This window comes from Tetrao urogallus (assembly GCF_951394365.1).
Source record: "Tetrao urogallus genome assembly, chromosome: 9".
Taxonomy (NCBI): Eukaryota; Metazoa; Chordata; class Aves; order Galliformes; family Phasianidae; genus Tetrao; species Tetrao urogallus.
The window spans coordinates 13748493-13772909 of NC_136822.1; the positions used below are offsets into that span (position 1 = coordinate 13748493).

A 24417-nucleotide genomic window follows, 5' to 3' on the forward strand; every position below is an offset into this window, starting at 1 on the left:
AAACTGCTCAGAGCGAGGAAATACTGATATGTGAACTCCCTCACAGGATGGCACACTAGTTAAGACCTGTAAAAGGTTTGATTTTCCATTCCTACAAAGACTCTGAGATGCTGAAAGATACAAAGCTGGCATGCAGCCTGCTCCCTTTGCTGGTCAAAATCTCTTCTGTGTCCCAAATCAGGCAGATACATGAGAAGGTAGAGGACTCCCTTGGTCAGAGCTGCTGCACCTCTGCAGGGCTCACGGCTTGTGCTGTTCTTCCCTCAGTGACCAATCAAAAATGTAAAAGGTGACAAAGACACAGATGTAAATAGAACTGCGATGCCTAGAAAGCCAGAGCACAGATAGGATCAGAGACAGACTGTAATTACAGGCCCTGCTACTTATTACATAGGCCAGCAGTGTTACATGAGCCTTCTGTGGAAACTTCCTGTGTAATTAATAAAGGAGAAACAAAATACTTTCGCAATCACTTTTCTAGATTTCACTGCGGGGGTCCAATCCTGCCATCCTGGATTAGCTCTAATCATAGTCAATCTTTCACTGCATAAACTGAAAGCATCTGTTCTGTCAAAGGTAAAAAAAAAAGAAAAAAGAACAAACAAAACAAGCACCAAACCTCAATGCAAACCTACACCGTTGCAATCAAGGAGGAAAGGAAATCGATCCTGAAAACTCCCGCCCAGATCGTAATCTGACAGTGTTTTCAAGGCATCTGGCAAAAAAAGGAGAAGAAAGAAGAATGCTATGAAATATTTAAAACCCTGCTTCTGTCAGGAATACGTGAGATGGGAAAGGTGAATCTGAAAAAGCGACATTATTTGTAAGCTGAATCACCTTTTGCATAGAGATGCCCTTGGCCCAACCAGAGCTGTCCTGAGGAAAAGCACCTGGCACTGATTGAACTTGGAAAAGTCAAGGCTGCACACGAGCAGGGCCAAGGAGGTTGCCCTGCACCATGGTTTGCAGCATGGGATGTCAAGGAGAAGGCAAACGAGAATGTTGATAATATAGGAAAATAGCTGAGCGTATGCAGACCTAACTGATCCTAATCTAAAGCTTCAGTGAGATTTTCAGCAGAGATGGGAAACAGGGCATCCCCAAGGAAGGATTTCTCCAAACATCACTCCTCTTAATACTGAGCTTCTCACAAAAGAGGACAGCCAAGGATGCAAAGCTGCCCTGTGTGCTCCGAGATGCCGCATCCACACCTGCATGCAGCACAGCTCCTGTGGAAACCATAGGAGACTCCAGGACCAGTGCTGGGCATACAAATGGGAACGGAGCGGTCCTGATAAGCTGAAACAAAAGGCACTTTGGAACAAAAGTGGCACGGCCACAATCCCCACAGCGCTTGTGTAAGATAGCAAGGAAGAACCCATAGAACGTATTTATCAAAAGCCATTTTATGCAGATTTTTTTTCTTCTCTTGAATATTTAAAACGTGGCGAATATTAAACTTCAGAGATTCTTAATACGTTCCAAAGCCCCACGGACCTTTGAAATGCTAGCTCATCAATATGCAACATCTAATCTTGTCAAAAAAAAAAAAAAAAAAGGGAAAAAGAAAAGCTATTCATCCTTTGCTTATAGAGGTTACAGAAAGAATTGCAAAGAAAAAAAAGAAAAAGAAAAAAACCCAAACAATCAAACTTCCAGCTTCTTATGCAATAGGTTAAATTTGCACTGGTTGGGAAAGTTTCACTTTCTGCAAGGAAGAGGGAAAGTGCCTGTACGTGCACTCTGCTGGAAGCTGCTTCTCAAGTGTGAGGCTGAAACTGCGTAGCTGGATTACAGTAAGTAGTTTATTAAGAAACCAAGGCTTGTGGCTTTGCATCCTGTTTCAGGCAAATATACCCTCAGGATCCCCCCCCTCCAAAAGCCAGCAGACAGCACGCCACCTAAAAACCCATTCTTGTCCAAAACGCTGTGGTTAAAATGGCTTTGCTTGTTTATAAAGTTTAGTGTTTCGTATCGCTTGCATCTGACCTTCAGCAGAAAGAAAAGCTCAGTTAAATTGTGCAAATATGTACCAAATGGGAGCAAGGGAAAGCGGCCAAAAATGCTGCATGAGCTTTTGCAGGGCTGCAGCCTTTTAGGAGCACCAGCGAGATGAACTGGATGAGAGGCCAAATTGATTTAGGCTCCAGGCGGGGGCTTAAAACACCACGACATCCAAATTCACAAAGAAAATGTTCTGTTACTGCAACCCCAAATTTCCTGCGCACGAAAACACTGCTTTCTTTCATCTTTGCGAGATGCTCGTTCTGTAATCCGACATTTAAAAACGAACAAACAAACAGCAGTCAGCTGACAAAGGCTTCTTGCTGGTGAATGGAAGTAGGTCACTGAGTATTTTGCCTTTACAGTCTGGCTTAATATCGGTGTTGTACGCAAAACAGGAATAAAACTGCACTGGAGACGGAGAGAGACTCTAATTTTGCCTTTTCTATGAAAATGAGCATTAGCATTCTGCATTAATGTGCAATGCCTCCCCAGCACCCGATATCTGGATAATTAAAAAAGCAGAATAAAGCGCAGAGCAAAGCACACTCTAAATTAAACAACAAAAAGCCCTCACTGGTCAGCCTGAGTTTAAAGACATCTAAGTATGAGTAATCGGGCAAAGAGGAATTTTCCTGAAGGAACATAAAAGAAAATGAAAGCTCCGCATACAAGACCAAATAAAATCTTCTGTCTCTCGCAAATGCAAATGCTGGCTGCCCTTTTTACACAAACATATTAAAGGAATAAAATTGGAGGAAAATTAAAAAAAAAAAAAAAAAAAAGAAAAGAAACGTCAGTAAAAGAAGAAAAAAACTTAATAAATTCATTTTGAAGAAAAAAATCTTTAAAAACAAACAAACTATCCTTCAAACAAATTTCTTCATGATACGATCCCTGCAATCATGTGGTTCTAAATTAGACGGTTAAATACGACTGAAAAAGGAAGGCACAATTTCACAATCATTTTAAAACCAATAATTATAATCATTTTCTTTGATATCCATGTGGCAGGCCACTGATACTGTGGATGCATAAAACTACTTGACTAAAGATCTGGAAAAGTTTTTCCAACTCCCATCTAAGCCTTGCAATACCTCCGTGCAGTAAGTAACAAACCATGCCCACTGCAAGGAGTGCACATGGAGCAAATGGAAAAAGAGGGTAAGATTGCCACTTCTGGCAAAGAGAGGGCAGAGGCAAAAAAGGGACCCCACGTGTCATCTTCCCAGCAGAAGATGCTGACCCCTGGAAAGCAGTACCTAAAGGGGGGCTGTAAGAAAGAAGGGGACGGACTCATTGGCAGGGTCTGTTGTGACAGGACATGGGGAAATAGTTTCAAACTGTAAGAGGGGAGATTTAGACTGGATGTAAGGAAACAGTGTTCTACACTGAGGGGTGGTGAGGCACTGGCACAGGTTGCCCAGAGAAGTGTTGGTGTCTGCTCCTGGAGACACTCAAGGTCAGGCTGGACGGAGCTCTGAGCACCTGATGGAGCTGTGGGTGTCCCCGTTCAGTGCAGGGAGTTGGGCCAGGTGGCCTTTGAGGGTCCCTTCCAACTCAAACGGTTCTATGAGTCTATGAAATGTAAAGGTAACGCCACCCTGGGGCTTCTGTTTCCTTCCTCATTTTCTAAAAGATCATCTAGTCATGATGAGAAATGTGGACAAGCAGTAAACCAGAAAGAAAGTTTGAGCTGACCACTGTCAATACCAGTGATCAATTCATGGGTAGTTGCCTATACACGTAACATGAAGCCAAAAGAATCGTATCATGGAATCATGGAGTGTCTTGGATTGGAAGGGACCCCAAAGATCACCTCATTCCAACCCCTTGCCATGCACAAGGCTGCCAGCTGCTGGATCAAACAGACAGAATCACAGAACGGCTCGGAGACCAGGAACACACAGCCAGGAGAAAAGCCCAGTGGTATGAGCAGCAGTGCTTAATAATACAGTCTAAACAATTATGCTCAGTTGTCGCACCACAAACACGTTGCGTGTGCATGTGAGTGCACACACCAGAGTGGTCTGCAAGTGTTTGAGTGTAGTGTTTGCACATCCCAGCAGAGAACTTGCAGGATGAAAGGAGAGCCGTTCCCTACTGTCCACCGGGAAACCTACTGAGGTTATGGTTTTCTCTCGGCCTTCTAGATGCCAATCAAACATTATAATTTCACGAGCTTTAAGTCTTTTCTCTCTCGCAGTGCTCAGAAGCACCCAATGCCAGATAGGCAACCGACTGCTGCAAATTCAGACTTGAAGTGTTGAGGAAGACAGGTAATGTTTCTAGAAATGTCTAAGGAGAAATGCCATCCCCAAACCCAGAAGGGTGACAAAGTTCAGTAAGTATCTTTTGATCTTCATGGTGGTTGCCATAATGTGCTTTTTTCCCCCCAGTAATTATAAAGAAAAAAACTGCAGTTGCCACAGCAAAGTCCCAGGCAGCTCCCGCAGCCACACTACGGCTTTAAGAGGAGAAAGAAAAACGAACCCAACAGAACTAACACTGTTATTTTAAGAAGAGTCACATTATTTGGATTGTTCTGGCAAAGGAAACAGTGACTTCAAAGTTAGCAAAGCTAGTCAAAAACAGGGGAAAAATATCTTGTGAGAAGTTTAAAAGCTTTTTTTTTTTAAAAATTTCACCAGGACTAACATTGAACCATTTTCCAAGAACATGTGCTTTTTTTTTTTTTTTTTTTTAAATGAATTTTTATCCAAAAAAGTTTTCAAAATCATCACAGAAACTTTAATTGACCAGCAGAAGAAACCCAAGAAGGAAAAAAAGAATTGAGAAAGGAGACCAAGATTTTTGAGAAATGAAAATATTTGTCAACAATTCTGAAATCCATTTAGATAAAAACTGATGAAGGTTTTAATTACAACAGCAAGAAATACTGTTGTGGATAACACTGCAAAGAGAGAATTTCTCATTAAAAAGAAGGCCCTTCCAACATCACATGATTTAGTGTAAAAATTGGGACCAGGACAAACTGGAAATAGTGTTCTCCAGCTTCCTCAGCTGGTGCCTTACCAGCCTCCAGTTAGTACTGAGTAGTTCCTGCCATCCTTTGGCAACAAGCCCTCTATTACCATCACTAGTGTTTTCGATTGGGAATTCCACCACCATGAGATTCTTCCCCACATCTCTGCTAGCTCTAATTTACAGGACTGAAATGTATGTCAAGTGTAGGCAACACAGCTCTGTGAAGAGATATCAAATCAATGTGATGAACCAACTGCAGGAATCAGACATCAATAACAAAACAGTTCAAAATTCAATTCCTGTCTGAGCTGTTCATCCAAGGCACTAAGTGTCTACCATGATTACCAAAGAAAGGCAACCGTGGCCCTTCTCTGGACCTTCTCTGGACTCTGTTATCCCTTATCTGCTGGACTACTTCAAAATCAAAAGCAACGTTACCCTAAAACCAGCATTTATCGGACCTAGGCTAGGTTTTGCTGACCACAGTCTGGCAGGAGCTGGACCAGATTCAAAGAGATTTCAGCATGACTTGCTGCATATTCCCTTCAACCACCACTGATTCTTCAAAACACAACTTCTCCTCATTCTTCTCAGGCACACTTTGCTGACAGGCAGGAAATCAATGTAAAGCCCATATCCCAGGGAAGTTTTGCAAACCTGCCATCAGGCTGAACACCTTATGTAGCGTCCACTCTGATTAATACTTTGCTACTTTCACACCTCTATGATTAAGTCATTACCCAAGTGTTTTGCAGTTGTGATAAAAATCCAAGAATGAATACATTTAAAAAACCCAACAAAATCAAAGGTGCATTATCTGATAAGCTAAAGCAATGGTGTTGCTTTCTGTTTTTAAAAGGAACGCTCAGGCAACGATTAAAATAAGTGACAATAAAACCATCACATTCATAAAATTGTAGTGTTAGCCTTGGGGATGTGCATAAGGATTGGGCTGTAACCAAGGCAACCCAAGCTTTGGGAGAAACTTTAAGCAGACATTTAAAGCCATGGTTCAAAGACAGAGTAAATCTGGCTGTGGGGCTACTTGTGACATATGGAAAGTGCCACAGCCACCCCATGCCAAGCACTGATCTTGTAACAGCTCAACCTCCTGATGTCCAGACGTTACTTTCGACCTCCTGCTGTTTGCATTCCTGAATAAAGGTGACACAGGAGCTGTACCACACGTTCAAGTGAGTTTAGCATAAATTCGACTGTGGCCCCATCCTACCCAGTTCCAATTTGTCGGATGGGGTGATGCAGAGTCAGTCTGGCATTAACGACTGCAGACCCATAGCTTATAACACACCACGCAATGGCTTTAAGCCTATGCTTAAACAATCCCCACGGGCTTAAGTATTTTGCTAAATTAGAACCTGATTCCTGGACCCTTCTGTGCCCTGTCTGGCCACACAAATCACAGGATCAGGCCCTACTTGCCAACAAATGCTCAAAGAGGCCAAAGCAGCACAAGCAAAAACTCTGCAGACTCAAACAGAGGTGTCTGTGTGATCTTCCAATTCTTTCTGAAAAGAACAGTCTAGACTTTACCACAGGCAAAAATGAAGTGATATGTATATATATATATGTATGTACTTTTTTTTTTATGGCTAACATGTGCACCTTAAAAAGGTAAGGTCTCTTTGGCAAAAACCTCCTTCTTGGAACAGATAAATGAGCTTGTATTGCAAAATGTGATAAATATTATGATGTAGGAATATCCCAGTGGTTCTTAAGTGCAGTGCAACTAAGATAAATCCACCAGCATTATCTAGTCAAATCCTGAAGCATCAGAGGGGAGCTTTCCATGAACAGGTGGCTGATGAGAGCCTCTGTGTTACTTACATACATATATATGTACATATACATATATGCACTGTCTTCCAAATATATTTACAGCAATTTTAGAAGCCAAAACAACTTGCATAACAAAAAACAAAGAGAATTGTTTTGAATGCTTAATCTTTCCAACAGGCAGATGGCTTTGGTGTTCCAGGGGTGAAAACAAAAGCACGATAGTACCTTTGCCCAGATACATCAGGTCCAGAAATTAGCCACAGTACCTCAAACAATAACACGACTCAATCTTTGACAACCACTTTTCATCCATTGGGTATTTAATGTGTGAAAAGTTTGGCTCTCACCTCGCTGCCCACCAGCCCAGCTCACCACAGCACCCTAAATAACACAGATTGAGATCTACACCTCCTGGCTGGCCCTTAGCTTTGAAATGGGCTGGCATCCCAAACCTACATACCAGCAAACTTTTCTGGAAGGAGAAAACAAAACTCCAAAATCAGGAGTTTAGGCCAATCTTTGACTAGTTTAATTCTCACAGCATCTCTGGGAAGTTGTAAAGAAGCTTTCTCGTACAAAGGACAAGAAGCCATACGACTTTCCCAATTCCAGCCTACACCATGACCATGAAAAGCCCAAGGGATCTGGACTTCAGTCCTCCTGAGTCTAGGCCACATCTGCAGGCAGATACATAAGCTAGTTTCCATCACTTACCCCAGTGGTATTAATGAGAGTCTCATCAGCCACCTGATTTAACACTAACGAGAACAAAGTTCAGAGCTGCCTGATGAATGGCTTCTTGTATGCTGGGACGCATCAGGTCCTCCCCTGTGATTGCAGAGATGTAAAACCAGCAGTATTAGCAACCCTAGCTCTGAACTCCGGTGTTCCTGCAGGGTTAATTCAAACTGGATTCACTCACTAGTTGCAAGAGTTTTTGACTGCCGTGTGAAGGGGCTGCCTGTAAAAAGCGAGCTCAGAAGAATCTTACGTGCCACGGTTCAGGGAGCAGGAGCCCAGATGGAATCTGGCAGGAGTCGCCCTGCAAAAAAGTCTGTTTATGTCTGAGGCAGTAAAATTGTTGAAGGCCAGGGCAGAAATCTAGTATTAAAAGGCAAACGGCTTCAGTACAGCCGCTATGGTGGAGAACGATTTCTTTTGCTTAATGATGCCACCCTTCTACAAAGAAGGATTCATTTTGAGCTGTGAATTTTGGGAATCTTCCCTGACACCGAAGGAGTCTGCAAACATACAAACCATGTGAGGAACAGAGGTTTCAGATTGGTATTTCTGTGTTTGAATTTACTGTATACAGCTAAAGCTATTACAGTTCACAGGGCTCTTCCATAGAGGTTAGTGCTAAACTGGAAACAAATGCACCATTTGCAGGAGCTGCGGTGACTATTTCAGTTTTTCTTTGTTTCCTATCAGTCCAACTCATCTAACTTCTTTTTTCTTTTCCCCCAGCATTAGGATTATTGTATCAGGTTTCTGTTATAGAGACTGAAGATGAAAGCACTACATTTTCATTGTTTTTCAGTGGGCACATGAAAAAATTCTCCTAATACTGTTGAAAAGTCCCAGTTTGTCACTAATATGGTCAATCAGCCTGCAACTGTTTCAGTTCTGCTTCTTAATTTGTTAAGTGCAAAGAAAGGTATTCTCTTTGATTACATCTGCAAATAAGATATTAATGTCAATTCAGTGATACGAAAATTACTCCCTCACTATGTAATTTGCACCTTAGTTATTATGGGTTTCATGAACAAGAATATTATAGCTGCTCAGAGTGAGCCATGAATTTATAATTTATTTTTTTAATTAGCAAAGTGAAAAAAAAATAAATTAAAAAAAGCCCACGAACACCAACATGACAAAAAGAAAGGTTATCTCTGCCCAGCTTTTTATTTACCTTGGCACATGTATTACCTCTGGACAGAAGATGAAAGTACTGCTCCTGGCCCAGCACTCTTCTGCAATGACATTTCACCAGAGAGGAGTAATAAGTGGCTGGGATGAAAATGAAAGAAAAAGAAAATCATTTGCTTTTTGGGATGGCACAGAGAAGGGTTTAACACCTTCTTCAGCTTTAAGACAAAAACTGAACAACTGCACGGCTCTTTGGCCGTTGTTGGAATAAGATTCCTTTTCCAATGGGAGCTCCAGACCATGCGTGTTAACTTCACAGAGACGTCTATCCCTGCTTCAGTTCCTGTTACAGCTGAAGGAAAATCCTCCCATTTCAATAAACAACAGAACAAGACTCCAGTGCTTAAATATCTACCCAGAAGCCAGCACAGCCATTGGTCCCACTACAGTGAGTGGCACAAGATTTTTTTGAGCATCGCTTTGCACTGCAGTTCTGTGTAGTCTATCTTTGTTTAAATTTAACCACTGGGATTTTTAAAGAGTGTTTCAGACCCAGATCCTTGAAAGACCTTCTCAGCAGACATGATTGGCTTATACCTCTAGTAAATCAAAAGCACATTGTGTGTGTGTGTGTGTGTGTGTGTGCGTGTGTGCAAGCTCACATCTTTCTGTGGTTGCTCATATATTGTGAATTGGAAGCATCACTACTGAATAAGTTTATGTAATAGCAAAAATATAATTCCATAAGAAAAAGAAAAAAAAAAACAACTATAGAACTGGAAGGGAATGGAGACAAGTAAGGACCTAAGAAGAAACACACAGACAACAAATCTGTGTCCCAAAAAGCTCAAGGTCACATCTACACCCTTAGGTGCAGTACTGCCAAAGTTGTGTTGTTTGAGTTGCAATGAGGAGTGCTAGTTCTGCTCTCACACTGGCTTCACATCCTCTGTGACAGTAGAGCTACTTCTGCTGGTGATCCATTAAAATCAAAGAAGATCCCCATACCTGATCAGATTTCCAAAATAACTTGGAAAAAGGAACTAGCTCAGCCACATTTCACCAGTTCAGACCTTCTTCCACAGGCAGATAACTTAGCAGCTGGTGGTCAGACTTGCCACCCTTTGGAAGACTCACGCCTAAGTTAGGTGCCTGTTGCTGGCAGTCTGAACATGGCCACAGAACCGCCCTCTTGCTCCAAGGCCTTCCAGTTTTACTTTTTTTTAAAACAAACACACAAACAAACAAACAAAGATTCAGGCCCTAGGCTGGAAAGAAATCATGCAAAGCTTGTGCAATTCCCCCAGCAGGCATCCTGGGGAGGGTCACAGTTGGTACTCAGAGATCAGTGCTGGCCTTGGCGGTCAGAGCCTGGATCCGAGCTGAGTTGCAGGTCTTGCAGAGGATGTGCCCGTCCAGAGGGTAACAGCCCTGATTGTCCCCCTCAGACAGGAGGCCGCCACAGTCCTAGGAAACCAGAAAACAGCAAAATAAGAAATATGAACGTTACCTGAAGAATCTATGAGGCACAGAAGCTCTCTTTACTCTCCACCTTGTAACAGGATCCACCCTGAGTCAGCGCAAAGCACGAAGCTGAGGCATGTGATGACTTTCACGATTAAGACATTTCTTGATAAGAGACAATGCTGCAGAGAAGATGGGTTCCCAAGCTGTCTGCTGAATTTAATCCAATTGAAAATAAAAGGAGATTACTCCCTTCACATTTCTGAGGAAGGAAAGGTATTTAGCACTGCAGAAAGCATCAAGCTTAACCACATATTTATTATTGCAAAAAAAGATAAAAAAGAAGCATCCCTGGAAAGGAAGTTTGGTACTAATATCTGACTACAGGTAATCTCCTTTGGATGAGTTGATGCCACAAAGCTGCAATACCCTTTTCTCAGGGGTGACCGCTAAGCAAACTCCCTGCCTGTCACCCATAACCAGAATTGTATGTTTGTATTGCAGTTGGTGCAAAAGGCTGAGGCTGAAAGGAGGATATCACTGAGATAGGAAGAGTGGAAATCTCACTATAAGGCCCCAAATCTGCCCCTGACACTTCAGCCTCATATAGAGCCAAGTATAGCTGCTAGAACACTGGGAATTACTCCTCTCTATGTGATCAGACAATCATTTGGGAACAAACTGCTGATGGAACTGCAATGAGAAGATTACAGCTTGCTTAGTGGCCATGTCTCTTTATCATAAATCTCTCTTTGTAAATACACCTGGCAAGGAAATGGTAGGGAAAAAAAAGACTGCTATTGCTCCACTTGAGATAGGTGAGACACATGGTGGTGAGTGCCAAAACACAGAAGGATTTTCAGACATTGGAAAAAGAACTGCTGTACTTTACCAGCTCATCTGTTGTCTTACTAACATGCAGCGCCTTTCAGAGTCGCATTATGCAGAGATGATAGCTTAGCAATCTTTGGACCAGCAAATCCACATGAGCATTTAAGGTCAAATCTGCAGCTGTTCAGTTGCCCATGAGATGATGCTCTAAGCTAACAACGTACTGATGCAGGACCTATGTTGGACTTCAAGGAGCTACGTGCCTGTGTCCTCTGACATCCATGTGCATGAAGCCTAGGTATCTCAACAGCCAGCATGGGGACATCCTGTATGATGAATTAGGCTCTGCAAAATTTAGTGTACGAATACCTAAATGCCTTACAAAAACTAGGCCTAAGTAATGAGTTGAACCTTGGAAACCAATGACAGACTGAAGTGAACCAGATGCCTCAAGTCTCAGCCTAGACCTTTAAGCCTCAGTCCATCCTTCTTTCCAGTTGGTTATTAAAACCTGCAACTGCGACAAGAAATACGTTTGGTCTCATTTTCTTACTCTGCCATCTGCCTGATATATTATCCAGCAAGTAACACTTGCATTGAAGAATTCTTGAAGGTTCCCTAACACAGCTGTTCCCACATGTTAATTGCTTTAAGGTGATTTTTCTTCTGTCTTCAGATTCTTACCATCAAAATTATATGAAGTGTGTAATGAAACTGAAAAGGAAAGTACCACAAAAAGCACTGCACAAAACAAGAATGATCATGTTTATGCGTCCATTAAAATTCTTCAACCCAGAGCCATATGTTGAGTTTCCTGTACAATCTTGCTCAAATTCTAACATGCATAGCTTTCATTTTAAGAATATAAACATGAGCAACATTTGTATCCAAGCTATAATTTATGATGTTCTCAAATATTAAGCTCTAATTAACTGAGTCACATTCTCTTGCTCTCCTAATGAACCTGTTATAAACAAGGGACCTGATTTTCTTCTAATTTGCACTGATATAAATGAGGAAAAATTCCTTGCATGCTGAAGTCAGTGAAGTAATTTGACAGTAGAGACAGTGTTACAACAGAGTTCGCCTGTCGTGCACATAACATAAGGTGCTGATGAAATGATACCAACCTTTGATTTCTCTCCTTCGTGCAATCAGAATACTAACCTCACACCGGTAGCACTGGACATGGAAGTCACGATCCAGGGCGACAATGCGTACAGTCTCCTCTTGTCCTGGGGCTGGCATGATGGGCTCCTTACACACTGAACATCTTGGTGCAAATTTCCTGAAGAAGGAAGAGACACAGACTGTGGTGTCTTCACTATGCGATAGGACTGGCTTGACTCAGGGTCACTTTGGAGATCGAGAGGAGCACAGGCCTTTTCTTTCTATCTCATGTTGTCCACCATACAACCTTCTCCCTAATTTGCTATGTTCTGGTTTTGTACTCTGCAGCTGCCCATGAGAAGTGGTGATCTCTGCTCCCAGCTAAGTGGGCATCCATGGGAACATTTAGCCTGTGACGAGTCATTATTCGCTGTTTTGGTTCAAAACCTATGGGTACCAATTCCCTGGCAGCAGTTTCTCCTCACAAAAAAATAGAAACTTATACCTACAGAATCTGCTGCTGTTTAATGAGAGCTGGGGTCACGGGCTACGCAGTGACAGAGGGCAAATGCTCATGGCAAACATCAGAACACAAGGAGATCAAAGACCGTTCTCCTATGCAATGCCTAGGAAAGATTGACTCTGCCACCCAGTCTGTGACAGAAACCACCCCAGAATTAACTAGCTTAGAAAAAAAATTAAAATCTATCTGTATTAGGAATAAAGAAAAATATTAATTTCTCTGGCAGCAGATGAAAGATGCCTGTGCAGCTGCGATCTAACAAAAAAATGAATTAAACAGTGGCTATAGCGGGCGCTCTGAAAAATAACTTACATGGATCATGATATGACCGGAGCTGTAATGGCAGTTAATTATATGCTGCTTCATGCAGGCGCTTCCTTGTGCCATTTAGCTCAACTGTGGTGTTTAAAAATACTTCACCATTTCTCTGTCCAGGCTGCTGTGGGGAATTCATTATAAGCCAAATATTAAGTCCAGCGACCCAGAAATGACTCTTGCAGATTTCAAGGGATGTGGATGCGCTTCTGTGGGCCCCAAGCTAAAGAGGTAGCTAAGAGACAGTGTGGACCTCAGGTACAGTGCTGTTATCAAAACAATGCACAAGATGTCGAGCACTCAACTTCCAGACCAGGAGGAGGGCATCACTGACCACTTAAAACGGGACTGGCCAAAGTGCTGCTAAATACATGGAAGCCTTAAGACGTTTTGAACGTTCCATTAGCTCTTCTGCTGCTCCCATTATCTTCCCCCCTCAATCTTTCACTCAGCAATTTCACGTCCTTTGCCTGGACTGACAGCCTCCTACTTCCTGCTCTCAGGGCTGTAAGATCCAGATTTATTCACAGCCAAAGGACTTCAGGATGGGACAGCAGCTCTTGCTCCCACTCTTTCTCCTGAAGGCTCCAGGACTTGGGGAAGAAGCAGTCTCCAAATCATAAGTGGGTTGGAAGGAAATCTTTCAGGAGCATGACTGATGCTTTAGCCTCACACTGGGCCTCTGTTCAGGACCAAATTTTATGTTACACATGACTGCTGGCACAGAAAAGCAAGACAGCACACAGCCGCCTCAGCACCTGTCAATTAACCCAACTTATCTGAGCTACAGGGAATGTCCTTATATTGGATTTTAGCATGCAAGTTGACTGTGGCTGCTTTCCATTCTGTCAAGTCAGTCTGCTTCTCTGAGCTTTCAGGCCCACACACTGATGTCACGAGGCTCAAATTAAGTCTACCCTCTTAGAAATTAAGAGATAAATGGTTGAGATGTAAACTCACATTTGTCAGTATTGATTTCCTCTTTTAATTGAGGGGTGTAACGTGTCTGTCTTTTCCATACAGTGGAAACATTTGTGCTCTGATTATATCTACATGTCTTCCTTAGATGTGATGATGGGGGTGGTAGCATGGCAGCAACAGAACTGCCTTGCAACTATATCTTTCAACTTGCTTTAAATGGCAGTTTCACCATAAATTATTAGCAGGGCTGTATTTTTAGCAGCTTTTAAAAGCTAATTAGCAACCAGAAACAAGAGAAACGATGAGTGTCCTGTGGCCACCTAGATCCCTCTAAATGGTAAGCAAACACCTGCTGAGCGCAACAGCACAGGACCTCTCTTAATTGCTCAGGTGGAAGAAAGGGAGAGACACTGATGTGGAAGCACAGGTACAGCCAAGGAGAAACGTGCACATGCTGAGCTCGGGGAAGGCAGGGAGGATTGCAGAGCATTTTAAATAGATGAGCACAGAGGTTACCCATAAATTCGGATCTACACAAGACAAAGATCAAGCATTACCAGCCACTAACCAGTTAATCTTGTATGCCACACTATGCCTGATGGAAGTAAAGCTCTAACTACTTCGTAGAGTCTTCAGAGGAAGTGGCAGAGGGTTCATATCTTTCTGGACAGTCAGAGAGAATAAGGAATACTTTTAGGGACAAGAGAGACAGACAAGAAACAAAGCAAGTGAGAGCAGCTTGGGTCGTACTTATGGAAATCCTCGATGCAGTGGATGTTCCCACCAGCATCCACGGTGAAGGGAATCCCATCCAGGCTGCGATGGCACATGACACAGGTGAAGCAGTGGGGATGGTAGGCCTTCCCGGTAGCTCGGAGGATCCTTTCCATGATGGGCTTTGCGCATACACTGCATTGCTCCAGTGTTTTCTGCAAACAAAACAAACACACGCAGGCGTCAGCTCCATCTCAGCAGGATGTTTATAAAGGTCAGCCGGGCTGGAGGCTACTGCTACTCAGCAGCTTTAGGTGCTTTCATTTCTTCTAGATAACTGCAATACAATCAACAAAGAGCATGTTAACAGCATGGGGCCTGGATCAGGTCTTTAGTATTACGTGAAAATGCAAAGCTGTGTAATCCCTGAGAGAAAAATCACAGCCTTCACTCAACAGCTCTGAGAAATGATCAGGGATGACCTAACAGGTGGATGTATCTGAGATACTGAAGTTCTCTAGCCAAGAACACATGAGGAAGTTGTGCAGCTGGAGTTTCTGCATGTTTGCCTCCATATTGCCCAGTCTAAATTACTTTTAGCAGCTGAGTTATCAGACAAAACCTCCATGAAGCACAGTGCAAAGCTAGAGCTCACGCTCCTGGGGCTCTACAGAGACACCCTAACTACTCCACCCTAAGAAATCCTTATCTGTCTGGTAAGTAAGCCTTAATCTTCTTCTCCTACCAGGAAAACTTCTGTCAAATTCTAGGAGTAAACAAGACAGTGCCAGGAACAACAGCATTGCATGGGCACGAGTTCAGGATGACTTCATGTGATCATTTATCTCTATCTCCCAATGTCTGAGATGATGACTAAAATGCTATTTCCAAAGCCATCCTCCTGGCCTTACAGGTATGCCAACCTCGTAGCTGTGCCAGCCTGCTCCTAAAGCACTGGAGCCAGTAAAACACCCTTCAAGTGGGCTACACTGAGCAATTCGTCTCATTTCAACTCTCACTCATCCCTGTAGTCGGTTATAGAAGCACCAGAGTAGTTTTGCTCCAAACAGCTGCCCAAGAGACACTTCTGACCCCAGCTGTGCAAGTTGCTATTTCAAACCAAGCACCCAAAACACATGTGCCATGAATCAAAGGTGCAAAACAGATAAACACTATCAATAAATCTATGGCAATGATTTGGGTCATTTCAGTGGAGCTTAGAAGAATGAATTTCACTCACTATCCTTGCTTGATGCACCTGAAGATATCAAATGTTATCAGTTAATGTTTGAATCTTGGATAAGGCAGAATATCTATGGTTATAATACTGATTTTGGCTGAGATACACAGATATGAGGACAGGAAAAAAAGAACACATTTAATGGGACAGAAACAGAAAAAGCTGCTGAAAGGCAGATCATGTTGACAAACAAAGGAAGGCTGAAGTTATTCTTTTTCCTCATGCAACAAAACTCCAAGGGAAAATAGTACTTTGACTGACCACACTGCTATTGCTTCTTCGAGCCAATATTCTCAGGGGCAATATCCAGTTCTTACATGTACAGCCAAAATGTACTGTCAGGAGATGAATCACCCTCAGAAAGGTTACTTCTACACTCACACATATGTATTGGATGTTATCTCTGGGCTGCAAATCACTGGTAAGATACAAACGTATACACACAGCTTCATATCAGAAGATCAAAAAGGTTGGTTCTGGAAAGCTTGATATGAAAAGTCCTGAATTGAAACCCATATGAGAACCGCCTAACATTTACATTTGTAAAGAGAACGCAGCCAGACTAGCACTGGTTTCAGCCTGGATTTTGCTTCATGATTTGTAATAGTGGGCAGGAAAGAATAATTGCTGGCCTTTCTGTCTGGTTGCTGTCACCATCATCATCACTGTAACAGTAGCTGGTATGCCAGAAAAAGCAAGGTCAATAATTTTGCACTTGGAGGAATAACCTGGCAAATATACCATTTTGCTTTGCATAAGCAGATCACATCATCTCAGTCCATATCCCTGCTGCTTTCTCTGTACCACCATGGAAGGAGTGCTGAATACCTGCAGATGCAGACTGCATCACTCATAAAGCATCATCTATGACAACTTGCAGGTATGGAGCATTTGCCTCACCAAGTCATTGCTTGCTTTGTTTCCAAGAGCTGTCAACAACAGAGGCCAAGGGTAAATGAGAACGGGACAAACAGAGCAAAGCAATTCCTCAGGACATGCTCCCAGCCTCCAGCAATTTCTGGCTTAGGGCTTCCTGATCCGCAGCTCGACCTCTCTGCTTAATAGTCTTGAGTGGATGCTCCCCCCATGAACTTGCCTAATAGTCTTCTGAATTCCAATAAACACTAAGCACCCACAACACAACCAGGAATTTCACAGCTTACTTGCATATGGAGAGCTGCTCTGCTGACAGCAAAGCTGAGCACAACCACCCTGGTACCATGAGCAGAGCAGAAACCAGCAGCTGCGATCCATCCCCAAGCAGCACGGCCTGGAAATGCTCTCACTACAGATCCAGTGCAACTCCTACTCACATATCTCAGAGAGACAGAGTTCAGGCTGCAAGGGATCATCCCAGCCATCTTGTCTGACATCTCGTGTGATGCTGGCTTCGGTGGGAGTTTTGCAGTGACCATAACAGCAGGTAATCATGTTTCTGGGTTATGCCTTCAGAAAACACAAGTCTTTGCTCCCAAATCGCTGCTCAGTTGCACCATTTGACATTTTCACAGCATGTCAAGCGGTTTAAATTAACCAACTCTTGATTAAACCTTCTGTACAATCCAAAAATCAGACCTGAGAAATTAATTCTTTTCATCCTTCCAAGTCTGTACCAGTGAGGAAAAACAAAGTCATTAGATTCAGACTCTGGTTCACTCCCTGTCTGGGAGTGTATTTGCTTAAGCCTCATTCCCTGCTATATCCTTGGCTCAAACCCTTCTCTTCAAGGTGTTACCACACGATGCCAAAGGGAAAGCTTCCTCGACTCACACCCATTTGACATCAGGTTGCTGTAAGGCAGGATTTGGCCTGCGGAGCTAACAGGGTTTTCTCTGATTCTGTAATCAGGTTATCCCACATGCCTAAATGCAGCCCCAGCAGCTAACAATCTGCACAAAGGTATTTCTGCACATGATGAGAATGCCATCACTCTAGGATTTTGCTCTCGATTTTGCTCTCTTTCACAGTTTAGCTAACTCTCCTAGCACCTCCTGGAAGTTCCAGGCCTTCACAAAGCCAAAAAAGATGAAGAAAAATAAAACGACGGCACTGATTTTTACCTTTTCTCCTGAGCTGCCACTATCAGCCCCAGGGTGCATCTGATGAGCTTACACAGAACAGCATAGTAAGGCATAGAGAAGAAAGGTAAGAACCAGCTATGGAACACCAGACCTAGGCACTGTGGTCAATTCATGTCATAAGAGTACAGCCCACAAGTCCAGGATGGGCTGAGGCGGAAGTTTACCACATTTTCCCAATGTTTTGGCTAAGAGGCAGGCAGTAGCCTTCCTTATTGAGACACTCCAGTCTCCAAATCTAATTTCTGGAGGCTGGAAAAGAACAATTGAAATAATGCATTTCAAAGTGGAAAGCTGGTCCCACATTGAAGACTGAGTGTGGGTCTAGGCCTCTTGTGAGCACAACATCCACAGCAAAGATGTCACCTGGGGAGAATAATGAATCATGGAGTTATAATGGGTGAAGGAGACCTCTAAGATCAACGAGTCCAACCCCAATTCATCCCACCATGCCCACTCACCACATCCCTCAGTGCCTCCCTCCACGGCTCTTGAACACTTCCAGGGACAGTGACTCCCCCACCTCCCTAGGCAGCCTGTGCCAGTGCATCAACACTCTTTCTGCAAATAAACTTTTCCTAATATCCAATCTGAATGCACCCTAATGTATCTGTAAAGAGAAATGAATCCAAGCAAAGATACACTAAAACGCAGGCAAAGAACAACTGAGGAAGATGCCCATGAGCAGCTTGTGGGTAAAAACTTGCAGGCTTAAATGCAGCCCTATCAACAACAGAGTGAACACATATTTGACATTAAGTGGTGAGGAAACTGTTGAAGAGACTCCCTACAGCAATACTTGGCCTCTCTGAAATAGCAGACACCAAAGGGAGTTGCTCTGCAGATGGTGGGTTTAAACGTGGGAAACAAAGTGAGATTTCAGTCTGCTGGGAAACACTTCTGGGGTGCAAAAGCCATCAGAGACTGAAAGTGGGAAGTGGCTGAATCCCCTCTTGAAAACTTAACATCCCAGATGGAGAGCTGGCAAACAGCTTCAGGAACTGAGCTGTGGTGACAGGCAGGCAGCGTGCAGAGCATCCTGCTTTCCTAATGCTCTAGGTAATAACCCCCAGGACCAAATGTTGGGTGACAGCAGTAACTCACAATATGGTGCAGCAGAAGGACCCTCCCACAATGACCTAGCAATGGATACAGAAGAAAAAACACAGAGATTACTCATTGCTTCTGATGTACTGGCAATTCATCTGGAGCGCTAATGAACATAACCTCTCCTGCACCGCGAGCAGCAGACAGAGCAGAGCTCACACACAAAGACATGAGGATGGGCTAGCCTGTTTTGCTGGGAAAAGGGAGGTAAGTTGCTGGAATAAATTATATTGGCAACTCATGCACAGGGACATGAACTTGCTTTGTGAGCACTACAGAAGAAACGTTTTTGGAGGGACTGCACAGAGGAGATGGTATTGGCTGCGGGAACCAAAAGTGACTGTTGAGCTAAAAACAGGCACACGGTCAACTGCTGTAGTTGAACTGTAACTTAGTAAAGTGTGGTAAGAGAATTGCTTTAAATCTTGTGACTCCATCCTTCATTTCCTCCAACTGTGAGGAGAGAGGAGCGGGAGACATTTTCCCCATCGTGGGATGAATTTTGAGGCTTGAAAATATTTCCATACTTAAACGAAGACGGTTAAGTGAAGACAGAACACTTTAATCTCAAAACGTCTGCTGAACGTATAAACCCCAAATTAGATCAGGTCAGTTGAAACACTGCACTTCAAATGGTTTCATTTAGGTTTTGAGTCTGCAACTATAGAGCTGGATTATAAGTTAAATACAAAGCAGACATCGGTGGAGGGGTTAAGTGTCAAGATGCCATTTCAACACTTTCAAGACCTTTTTTTTTTTTTTTTTTTCTCCCCATTTTTTTTCTAGAAAACAAACATTCAAAACCAAGGCCCCCATTTCTCTTCCCAGAGGTCCCAGCCATCCCCAGTGATTATCTGCCCATCTTTTTCCACAAATGGGTAGATCTTTGGTATAAATAAACAAAATTAATTCCCTAACGGCTGGCATGAAGTTCCTTCCTCCACATTTGAGAACACCTGGGTGTGTGTGGGTTAACTTTTCCCCTTACCTTACCAGCTGGATACACGACGAGCAGTACCTGAGCTCTCCTGACCTTCCCCAGCTCTCAGAGCTGAAGGTGCTGCAAGCAGAAGCCCTGGAAGCATCTTGACTGAATCTGATATTTAGGCCATATTGCCCAGAACTGCATCAGTGGAGGGTGGGGGGGGAGGGGGGGGGGGCAAAGAGCCAGAAATACCCTGAAAAAAAGCCCCTAATTCAGCCAAAGTGGAGAGCAGTGAGGGTACTCTTTAGGTAGTATAGTTTGTTTTGCTGGGAGAGGGGAGGGAAGATGCTGGAATAAATTACATTGGCAATGCTGTAACACTACCAGTATGATGTGGGTCTGAGCCCAGCACACAGCTACCAACAACTACACAGTGTAGACTCAGGCCCTGCAGGCTGCTGTTTTCAGTGGCTTTCAAATAGTTCTTCCATTCGGCTCAGTTTTCAGTGGCTTTCCCAGCACAGTAGCAATACCACGGCTGGCACGCTTCCCCCTCTCCTGGAATCTGCTTTTCTTGTCAGGATCAACCCAATTCAGCTCTGTGTTTTTGGACACAGAGCAGTTGGAGGTGAATCTGGCACAGAGTTCTCTCAGCATACAGGGTGAAGGAGTCCCCTCTCCTTGCCCTGCAACTGTTAGAATAACACTGGATGTGTTTTTGTGGCTTGCATTATTAGTAAAAATGACAACAAGAAGCAATCAACTCCACAAACGTGTAATAATATCAAGGCCACGATGAAAATGGAACAGGGTTTAAGAAGAGCTCCGCAACAGATTAGCAGATGTCAAAATATGCTCTACAATTGGTGGAAGAAGGACCTTCATTTGCTCTTGAAGAACACTGTCTTACCAAACATAGGTTGGTGGATAGATTTGTCACCATCTGAGCAAACCCAAGGGTGGAGAGGAGACCTAGGAAAGGCAGCTGCTGGATGCAGCGGGCTCACAGGCTGGCCACACTAACTGGGGTGAGATAGATCTCGAACAGCTCAGCCACGGACAGGCTGATCTGTCTGTTGTTCAACACTGTTTTACAGAAGTCCCGCAGCCATTTCCAATACCAACAAATCGAGTCTGATGAAGGAACACCGGGGTTAACTGATCTGCTCTGCATTAGGCTCGATGTCCGACCACAGCCACACTGACTCCTTCCAGCTAAAAATCCACAAGAAGCCTCATGTTGGAAATTACTTAACAACTTTCTGGCGCGCAAAGCTACTCATCTTCTCTACATTCCTTGCCTTGACAACATTGAGATCTTTGTCACTTTAAAATGGCAGCATTTATAAACATAACAAATTAGGAACTCCTACTCTAAACTGGTGGGCTGGAAGATAAAATGCCTGATTTTTCTACTGCCTTTTCAACCAAGTAACTGTCAGAGGCAAGATGCTTCCAAGCACTTGAAAGCAACCTTAACAACAAGGATTTTGTTACATATCCCGGTTAATCAGCTCTTGTCCCTTCAGTAATTTTCCATCTGGTGAAGCCATGTTTCCAAACCTTCTCACATCAAAAACGAGGATACACACATTCTTCATAAAACCAGAGCAGTGGATCACGTTAAGTATGATCACATGTAGGTACTCAGGTTACACCAGGACTGCACCAGGTTCAGTGTACACCAACCAGTGTGCTGGAGTGGGCTTTTGGGGTCCTGGAGAGATGAGCAGTGAGGCAACTGAAGCTGAGTCTCCTTGGCAGGGCGGGATGATCTGATAAGGTTATTACTATCTCACATTTCTTCAGTCCAAGGAGATCCCGAGCTTACGACCAGACCTCTGGCCCTTGTTACAACCTGTTGCGTAACGCAATGCCTGGAGAAAGATGCTGATTTTCAAAGATTTCTAATTTGAAGGAAATCCCTCACAATCCCTCCCACAATGCCAGAGGTAAACAGTTTATTCAAAGATTCAGCAGCTCAGGAGAACTGGCACAGCGCTGCCACCGAAATCCCTGGACTTGGCGGCAGCAGCAGCAATGCCTTGGGGGATTAGGATGGCTTCAGACCACCAGGGTCACAACCTAGAGATGAATCATCTGCTGGCTTTGCCCATTTCAAAGCCTGTCTGCAGCTAGTTTGAGAATCCACTGGAATTCTTTTTGAAGCTACCCAAGGTTCACTCTACTGTAAAAAATGGTACCACTCTATTAGCTCTGTTCCTCAGGGACAGGAAAAACACATTGCACATTTTGACAGCGTGCACTTTTACCTATTATTAACAACATGTCAGGTGACAGCACCTACAAGCCATAATCGCAGTACAGGACTCCATTGTACAAAGTGCTCCAAGGGATAAAGCAAAGCTGTTCCCTACGCCCAAGCGCTTACAGACTTTGCACTACAGATGTTACGCTGCTTGCCTCCCATGTTCTCACCATCAAACCCATCTATTCCCTCACAACATGATGTGTGTGACCTTGCTTGCCACCCTGGGAGTTCTGCCTAAATAAGGACTGAAGGATCTGTCCCATTGTGATTGCTTTCTGTGCAGGCAACAGAATTGCATGCAGCTGGGAGATGTGGCAAACAGTGAGCAGATACACTCTGCTCCTTGTTTAGATACAATTGTGGACAACACAGAGATTTAAAGCTTAATTAGCAGCGCTGAGGAAGCTGTTAGAGAGGCATTTCAAACCACTTGCAGTTTAAACTGATTAGAACTTTGTGAAAACAAAACAAAACAAAAACAGTGTAGCAAATCGTTAGGCCAAAATCCAAGACAAACTGAACCGCATCAAAGGAAATACAAAGAGGTTGCTATCAGCAAGAAATGGGCTCTTTTCTTCTTCCTTTTTTTTTTTTTTGGTAGAGAATTTAATTTCATAGCCTTTAATAAACCTGACTCTCCAATCCAAGCTTGCCACTCTGGCAAAGAGCTTAACCAAAATAACACTGGAACTCATAGCTGGCAGACTGAAGAGACTATAAATTGGTCAAATCTGGGTGGAATACAAAAAAAATCCAAAATTCCACTCAATCTTCCTGTTTTAGAATTTTGATGTAACTGACCATTGACATGGAAATGTTATCTTGACCTTAACTGCTAAAGCTGACTTACAGAGGAAAAAATGACTGACTCTGTGACATTTTGGTGGTTATTTATAGTTCCCCTCACTCTCCTCGTTCTTGATATTTTTACATTAGAAATGAGTTCTTGCCTGCCATGCTTTTCCTGAAGGACTGAATTTGTGACATAAAAACCATCAAGAAAACAGAATCTTGTTAACATAGAAATCAAATTTTAGTTGAACCTGTTTCTCTCAGTAAGCCATCATCCAGCAAGGATTAGCTTTTTTTCGGTTATAGATTGAACACCATCAGCCTTTTAACTACAGCCTACTTAAAGCTGGCATTTTATGCCTCCCCTGCTCTCCAGAAGAGATTTCCTGGGAAAAAAAAAAACACAAAACAAAACAAAAAAAACACACCATATAACCAAAAGAAAAAGAGGAGTACTGCTGGACAGGCTAGATATTTCTAAAGTAGTTAAAAATCATAAATTAAGACAAGAAAAAAAAAAGGCAGAATCCTCTTCACTCCTCCTGCCCCATCCCTGGAGGTGCCCGAGGCCACGTTGGTTGGGCGCTGGGCATCTTGATCTGGTGGAAGGCAGCCAAGCCCATGCCAGGGGTTGGAGCTCAATGATCATTAAGGTCCTTTCCAACTCAAGCCATTCTATGATTCCTTTCTATGATTCTAAAAAAAGTCACCTTCTTCAGCTACAAAGAAAGGCAGACAAGCCATTTTCTCCTGCTTACTTCAAGTCATAAAGAAGAGCAAGTCTAAAAGGCTTGTAATAACTACCAAAAGGTCAATGTTTCAGCTGAATATCCATTTCAAGCTACTTCCACAAAGAGAATGCAAACCTTCTTGTGCTCCTCCTCTTCCCAGTCATGAAGTCATGTTTTCTAGCATCATGAAAAGAGCAGTGGGAAGTAAGGATGGCTGGCTTCTGTCCTTGGGTTCACCAGTGATTGCTTCATCTCATTATTTTCCATCTTTACACCTCACATAATCTGCAGAGCGGGCTTAGTCTGACACTGGAAAGCTTGTGATGCTCTGACAGAAGTACTGTCACTATTATGAATTTTAAAGCTGGCACTTAGAACTACCAAGAAGTAAACAAGTCTCTAAACCAAGCCAACCTAAAAATAAGCCAAAAGGTAATGAGATTTGCACAAAATTGCAGAGAACTTTCAATGAAACGCTTTCTGAGTGCAAGATATTTTTTTCAGCGCATACATGTGAGTTGTGAAATACAGGTCACGGCAACAGTTCAGCATAAAAATAGCTGCTTTTAATAGATAACATAATTCAATATAAAGCTTGGGAAAAGAACCAACAGAACTCTCTACGCACTTGGATGCTGCAGCTACCTGGTCCAACAGAGGGAATATGATTCTCCCAAATCCCTAATGGGTTTCTTAAAGAGCAGCCAAATGCATTTAAGTCCCTGATGTGAAGAGA

General features: G+C 43.1%; 1 protein-coding gene across 4 annotated transcripts in view; it reads right to left on the bottom strand.

The window, feature by feature from the left end:
• Positions 1 to 9996: 9996 nt before the first annotated feature.
• LPP (LIM domain containing preferred translocation partner in lipoma) overlaps positions 9997 to 24417 on the bottom strand; it is a gene marked incomplete at both ends in the record, with an annotated part of 195997 nt that continues 181576 nt past the window's right edge. For all 4 annotated transcript variants that reach the window (XM_079539517.1, XM_079539518.1, XM_079539515.1 and 1 more), the window contains 3 exons: positions 9997 to 10125; positions 12121 to 12241; positions 14573 to 14751. In XM_079539517.1, the coding sequence (XP_079395643.1) occupies positions 9997 to 10125; positions 12121 to 12241; positions 14573 to 14751 (429 nt within the window). The remainder of the gene's footprint in view (positions 10126 to 12120; positions 12242 to 14572; positions 14752 to 24417) is intronic.